The 7,595-nt window shown below is 50.3% G+C and overlaps 1 protein-coding gene across 2 annotated transcripts in view; it reads left to right on the top strand.

The window, feature by feature from the left end:
• Nucleotides 1-7,595, top strand: part of HKDC1 (hexokinase domain containing 1) — a 75,374-nt gene that overhangs the window by 4,973 nt on the left and 62,806 nt on the right. For both annotated transcript variants that reach the window (XM_012801324.1, XM_023509568.1), the window contains exon 2: nt 598-760. In XM_012801324.1, the coding sequence (XP_012656778.1) occupies nt 598-760 (163 nt within the window). The remainder of the gene's footprint in view (nt 1-597; nt 761-7,595) is intronic.

The raw sequence follows: 7,595 nt of genomic DNA, 5'->3' as shown, positions 1-7,595 counted from the left end.
TTGTTTGGCGGGTCCAGGCTGGGGATTCGAACCCACCACCTTAGGTGTACATGGCTGGCGCCTTAGCCGGTTGAGCTATAGGTGCCGAGCCCAAAATAGAAATTTTAAAGGCTAAATTTTGGAGCTTGCTGCTGGAAATGGAATTTAGCTCTGAGCTTCCCAGCATCCAGTAAACAAAGGGAAACATCTTTGGATGTATCTGTTGTAATCATCACACAAAAGAGTTTCCATGTTTAGGAAGCTAAGATTTCAGCTCTTGCTAGTCTTCTCCAGTGCCATGGGACACTGAGAGGCAGTGGGACGATGGTGAGGCCCCTGAACTGGGAGTTGGAATCCTGAACCCTGAGCTTCTGTCCCTCCACTATGTCATCAGAGTCCCAGGGCAGTCACTTCCACCTCAGAGGAACAGCCCGGTACGTTTTTAGTCATCAGTTCCATTTGGTTCTTCCAGGGCTCTGCCTTGACCTCAGCCTGGTAAGGGGGTCAGGGAAGGAGCCTTTGGGAGTCCCCAGAACGAGAAACGAGCTTCGTGGGGTGATTGTGAGTTTGTAGCCTGGACGGAGGGCAGCCAGCCCTGGTCACTGGTGTCTCTTCCAGGTGGACAGGTTCCTGTATCACATGCGGCTCTCTGATGAGACCCTTTTGGACGTCATGGCACGGTTCCAAGCTGAGATGGAGAGGGGCCTGGCCAAGGACACCAACCCCACAGCCTCAGTGAAGATGCTGCCAACCTTTGTCAGGGCCATCCCTGATGGCTCAGGTGAGTGGGGCCAGGCTGCCTGGGACACTGACTGTTCCCTCTCCAGTTCCTCTCTCTGATAGGTCCCCTAAGTGTCTAAGTTCAGTCCTGTGCCTTGGCTCATCTTGTGAGCCCTCTCTCCCCGCCATGCTCCAGTCTCTCTCAATACCACCAGTTCACAGACCAAGGCGCCTTGTCCTCTCTCTGCCTGTCTTGACCTCGCACATTCTGCTCACTCTCCCACCGGAGAGTCCCATCATTCTTCCCCTGGGGAGCCCAGGCAGCTGTTACCTCTTAGCGTCAATTCCTCAAGATCACTGCCTCCTCTTGGGAAGCATCCCTACGCTGGGCTAGAGGCTTGTTAGAGCACTTGTCTCCCTGCCGTGTGTGAGAGTCCCCACTGGATCAACAGCTCCATGAGGCCAGGGTCTTACTCACCACAGCATCCTGAGCAACTAGCACAGTGCTAGGCATATACTAGGCCTCAGAATATTTATTGAATGAATTCACTCCTAGATGTCTAGATTCTAGGCCATAGATAGTAAGTAATGGAAGGAAGCATGAAGTAGTTGAAATAATATTAAATAATAATTTGAGAAACCTGTATTTGATGGCAGCTCTGTCCCTCCTCAGTGACCTTAGGCAAGTGTCCAGCCTTACTTTCTCCATCTGTAAGATGAGAGCTGCCCTATGTGTTAGTTTCCTGTTGCTGCTGTACCACAAATTTAGCAGCTTAAAGTGACACAAATTTATTCTCTTACAGTTCTGAAGTTTCATATGGATCTCACTGGGCTAAAATCAAGGAGTTGGCAGGGCTGTGCTCCTTCTGGAGGCTTCAGGGGAGAATGTTTTCTTGACCTTTCCAGCTTCTAGAAGCCACCTACTTTCCTCAGCTCGTGTGTCTTTCTGTGTTCAACGCCAGCAGTGTGGCGTCCTCAAGACTCTCTGACCCTCTTCCACACGGAAAGACCCTGTGATTATATTAGGCACGCTGGGCTAATCCAGGATAATCTCCCAACCTCAAGGTCAGCTGATGGGCGATTTTGACTCTATCTGTAACCTTAATTCTCCTTTGCTATATATCCTGACATGCTCATAGGATCTGGGGATTAGGAGATGTATATCTTTGGGCAAGGGGCGAGGGCATTATCTTGCTCACTGTAGCCCAGAGCTCTCTAGAAGGTACCTATGAGGTCCCGGCCAGCTCTTCCATTCTTAGCCCATGAACAGAGCTATAAGAAGGAAAGGAACAGATATTTACTGAGCACCTCCTGTAGTCAGGGTGTGTAAGAGACTCACTGTGTCACTGACTCCCCTAAGAACTCTGGGGTATAGCCATTATCCCCAGGTCAGATAGAGTACCAAGGAACAATGGGCTTCCCAATGTCAAGGTCAGGGTCCCAGTGTGTGAACCAAGCACCTGGAAGAGCCTTAGGGCCCTTGAAGGATCAGGGACTGAAGCTTGGGGCGCTCTCAGTGAGGGTGGGGTGGTTATGATTGGATTAGCTGGACCCCTCCGGAGAAATGCCTGGGACAAAGGAGGTTGACTCTGCTGATTGAGAGGCCCCTGGGATACTGAGGAAAAAGGCCTGTTCTCTCGCTGGTACATGGGTGCATAGAGTGGCCAGTGTACCAGCCTGGGGGAGCATAGCTTTGGAGAGAGACAGCCCTATTTGAAATGACAGTGCTGAATAGACTGTGGTCCTTGGCAAGTCATCTAAGGCCATTTGGAGGAAGCACCTGAGTCATGAGGGTGTGTGGAGGATCGGGAACTCAGGGCTAAGTCCTCCTGACTTCCTGTGCTCCGGCCCCTCCTCTAGATATGGACGAGGTGTGTCCCCAGAATCAAGGGAAAGTGACATTTGAAGGTCTGGAGGCCGTGAGGCAGGAGGTGTCTTCCTGACCCTGGATACTTTAGCAGATTTGGAAGTGAAACTAAGTTTTAGAAATATTCTTCCCTGTTAGGCTCAGAGACGCAAACCTTTCTTCACTGCTTCCTCAGAACCTCTCATCACATAATACATTTCACCGGAGATTCTGTTGTGGCAAGGTCCTTTATCAGGCCCAGAGGCCCTCATAAGCCAGGTGCCCTTGGTAAATCCCAGGACCATGGCATGGTTGTTAGGATCCAGTAAGGTCATGTGGATGGAGTGCTTTAAAATCTCTCAAATGTTGGCTTGGCGCCTGTGGCTCAAGTGGCTAAGGCGCCAGCCACATACACCTAAGGTTGAGGGTTCGAATCCAGCCCGAGCCTGCCAAAACAACAATGATGGCTGCAACCAAAAAATAGCCGGGCGTTGTGGTGGGTGCCTGTGGTCCCAGCTACTTGGGAGGCTGAGGTAGGAGAATCGCTTGAGCCCAGAAGTTGGAGGTTGCTGTGAGCTCTGATGCCACAGCACTCTACCCAGGGCGACAGCTTGAGGCTCTGTCTCAAAAAAAAAAAAAATCTCTCAAATGTTGAGGCTGGGCATGGTGGCTCACGCCTATAATCCCAGCACTTTGGGAAGTGAAGGCAAGTGGATCTTCTGAGTTCAGAAGTTTAAGACTAGCCTGAGCAAGAAGGAGACCTTATCTCTAAAAATATCCGGTCATTGTGGCAGGCACCTGTAGTCCCAGTACTTGGGAGGCTGAGGCAAGAGAATTGCTTGAGCCCAAGAATTTGATATTGCTGTGAGCTATGAAGCCATGGCACTCAACCCCAGGGCAAAGAGTAAGACTCTGTCTCCAATAATAATAATAATAATAATGATAATGATGGTGATAATAATCTCTCAAATGTTGTCCAAAGTCCTTCATAGCTCTTGTGAACTGGTAGTATGATTTCATGATTACTAATAAGACCAAACAAATAAATCTCTCCTGATCCCTTGTGACCTTCGTTTTAGAAATGTCTGCAGTTTCCAGTGAAATCATCTAAGTTTCCCTGCTCTCTATAGTTTCTCTTCCCTTTGCCTGCACCTACCTGGCAGGGAGTGACCTGTTGGAGCCTTGGTTACTTCCCCGCCTCTGGCAGGGGGATGTGCTTGATAGTTCTCACTTAGGGTCAAGGTCTGTACAAGTGCTGTGTTAACAGTGGAGCCTCTATGAGTCACGGAGGGAAGTGAGAAGGGGACTAGGATTCTTTGCTCTGACCCAGCGGGTTCTCTTCTTGGTCTCTGCCTCCAGGCAGAGGCCTTGGGGGTGAGCCCAGGAGCCCTGCAGTACTCAGCCCAGGAGTCTTGCACAGGGATAGAGTTCCATTTCGCTTGAGCATATGGTTCACCTAGAGCATTTCCTAAACACGAGGTTTCCCAGCCTCTCCCAGTGGAGACTGAGTGTGCAGGAACCTACCTAATCATCACTGTGCACCTTGGGGAGACACTGCACTGGGGGTGGGGGAGGAGCAGAGGCACATGCCCTGGCAGTGGCTTAGAAAAGGAAACCCTGGGCGTTCCAGGCAGGTCACTGAGACTCATCGCAGCAAGCATTTTACCAAAGGAATCTCCTTCTTTGGGGAGGCCGATTTCTAATAATTACTATCTAAACCAGGGGTCCTCAAACTTTTTAAACAGGGGGCCAGTTCACTGTCCCTCAGACTGTTAGAGGGCTGGACTACGGGCCCCGGGATGAGTCGGCTGCTAAGCAGGATAGGCAGTGGCGGCAAAAACATCCGGCTGGCCAGATAAATGTCCCAGGTGTGGCCCGCGGGCCGTAGTTTGAGGACGTCTGATCTAAACCCTGAAGGCCCCACTGTTGCTATTGTTGTCTGGGCAGGTCCTCCCTGCCCCAGCATCCATGGGATCCTTTCTCCGGGTCAGAGTCACAGAAGGAATCACACCACATGGTTTTCATGGACTGGCATCTTGAGTCACCAGCAGATCGAGGTGTTTGCACAGTGATAACAGTGGGGTGGTGGAAGGGAGTGCCCCCATAGACACTGGCCAGGGCTTAGCAACACTGCCTATAGTTTGGATTGCAGAATAGCAGCCTCCTCTGTTGCCAAACTTTTGGTCTATCCTGGTTGGTGCCAGAAGCGTTTATTTTTGAAATCTCAATCAGATCTTGGTGCTCCCTTGCATAGAATCTGTCTGTGGCTCCCTCTTACCTCTGATTGAAGCCTGAGGTCCTTGGGGTGGGCCGGCTTTTCCTAATCCTTGCTAATTTCTCCTGACACTGCCTTCCAGCCTCATTTCTGCCACAGCAAAAGCGCACACCACCGTACTCTCTCATCCCTTTACCCACGGTCTAGCAGTGTAATTCCTTCTCAACCCTAGTGCTCAGCTCTCTATCATCGATGGGGCCAGCTGCCTTGACTCCCATCTCTGATGTGGCTATCTCTGCCTGTGCTTCCTGCCATCTGAACCCACATGAAAATGGCTTACTCGGGGGCCTGTACTTCTGACTGACCCTCCAGGGAGCACACACACAATCTTTCACCTTTGCAACCCCCTCGCCTGACATGTTAATTGACGCAGAGTAAGTGCTCAGTGAATGTCCTCGGGTCATGTGATCTACCCTAGTTCCTGCACGTGACAACATTTAGGAAAGCGCCTCTCACCTGGCACATGGTAAGCGCTGGTAAAAGTTGCACAGGATTAGATGTCTGAACTCCCTCGCCAAAAGATAAATGACTATCAGGCTCCTTTTGGAGCTGATCTGGGGTGATAAGAATCTCCAGATGTCTCCAGGAACACAAAAAATGGAGCTGGCGGGGTCTGTAAATGAGGATGCTACGCCTTTGCTGCCCGCCCGACCTGTGGTGCACAGACCTGTAGCAGCAGCAGCAGCACTTGGACAGTGTTTTCCAACCTTTTCAATTTCATAGCACACTTAAATTATGTTGATCAAAAAATTAAAAAGAGTAGAGAAAAAGAATATACTTACTGTGCTATGAATTTCTTTTAAAAATAATTTAATTATCTTTAAAATTATTTTATAGCACACATAAGATCCTCTGACAGTATACCGGTTGAAAATCACTGACCTGGGAGCTTGTTTATTTTATTATTATTATTTTTTCAAGACAGAGTCTCACTATGTCACCCTCAGTAGAGGGTTGTGGCATCACAGCTCACAACTTCAAATTTGTGGGGGTTAAATGATTCTCTTGTCTCAGCCTCCCAAGTAGCTGAAACTACAGGCACCCAACACAATGACTGGCTATTTTTTTGTTGCAGTTGTCATTGTTTAGCGGGCCTGGGCTGGATTTGAACCCACCAGCCTGGGTGTATATTGCTGGTGCCATAATCACTGAGCTACGGGCGCCGCCTGGGAGCTTGTTTAATAACACATACCCTGACTGCAAATCACAATCTGCTCAAAACCAAAGGGAATAGGGAGGTGGGAAATTCTGAGGGTAGGGAACGTTTCAGTCACCAGGACAGAGGAGGAGGGAAAAGAGTGAAGCTGCTACTTCCCCTAGGTGGGGGGAAGCTGGACGGGCAGAGCCAGCAGGGTGACTGAGAGCATCCTCGCTTAGGCAAAGGACCCTGAGCAGAGGGTAAAGCTAAGCATCACAGAAGGCCTCAGCTCACTTGCCCTGCTGCCCCTGGCAAAGAAGCCCTGGCCCAGCTGGCCTATAGGGGAAAGCCTTGGAGTGGAGGCCGAGTGCAGAGAGAAGTGAGGTGCCCCGCCCCTCCTTCTCAGGGGACACTGTTTGAACCCTGTGATCACCCAGACCTGGGCCCAATTGCCTCTAGCGCTTTGATTGCCAAGAACCTGATCAAGGGAAGGTTTGTGGTCTGAGGGCATGTGGGCCAGGGTCTCTAGGGAATCAGTGGGCAGGAACTGTGCTGTGTTTAGGTCTCAAGGGAACTGAGCATCCAGAGTTTTTCTACCTAGGATTTCAGCCTGCCTGTGGCCACCTCAGCTGCTTAGCAGACTTCTGGGTTTGGGGATGCCTCTGTTTTCGTCTCTGCAACCTAAGTCGACTTCTGTCTTTTATTCCACGTTTCACAAGATGTGACACTGATTGGATAGCTGTCCCCTTAGGACTAGGCAGCTGTGGCTGGGGTCACTTGGTATAAACAAGGGCACTCAGGTGCCAGACATCTGGGTATGGCGATTCACTCACACATGCCTTGGACGTGCATCCGGAAGCAAACGGATACCTGCCCCCACTTCTCATGGCTAACTCCACATGGAGGCTTGTGGGTTCGTCCTGAGCGCCTTGCCACATCTGTGGCTGTCACTAAAGGCACCAGCTGGGGTCCCGAGTAGAAGTCCTCAGGGTGGGCTGCCTCACTCTGACCCATGATCACTTCCACATTTTTCTTTTCTTTTATTAATTAATTAATTTACTTACTTACTTACAAAGACAGAGTCTCACTCTGTGGTCCCAAGTGGAATGTGGTGGTGTCATCATAGCTCACAGCAACCTTCAACTCCTGGGATCAAGTGATCCTCCTGCCTGAACCTCCCAAGTACCTGGAAATACTGGCCCCTATCACAACACCTGGCTAATTTTTCTATTCTATTTTTATAGAGACGGAGTCTCACTCTTGTTCAAGCTGGTCCCAGATTCCTGGTCTTAATCAATTCTCCTACCTTGGCCTATCAGAGTGCTAGGATTGTAGGTGTGAGCCATCATGCTGGGCTCCCACCTTTTTATTAAATCAACTGTCCTGGTCCGGGCTGGGTTGGGTTCCAATTTTTCCTTTTGGAGCAGCTCTGGCCTAAAAAATTTGGCATCTTTGGCACTTCAAGGGCCACCATTAGGTCCCTGCTTCCCCTCCCCTCCTTCAGTATCTTCCCTGTGTCGGCTCGGCGCCTGTGGCTCAAGAGGCTAAGGCGCCAGCCACATACACCTAAGGTGGCGGGTTCGAATCCCCAGCCCGGGCCTGCCAAACAACAATGATGGCTGCAACCAAAAAATGGC

Source organism: Otolemur garnettii, unplaced genomic scaffold (genome assembly GCF_000181295.1).
Source record: "Otolemur garnettii isolate 467f Iridium unplaced genomic scaffold, OtoGar3 scaffold00008, whole genome shotgun sequence".
NCBI lineage: Eukaryota > Metazoa > Chordata > Mammalia > Primates > Galagidae > Otolemur > Otolemur garnettii.
The sequence above is the reverse complement of the archived record's forward strand: the minus strand, read 5'-3'. Positions and strand labels throughout refer to the sequence as shown.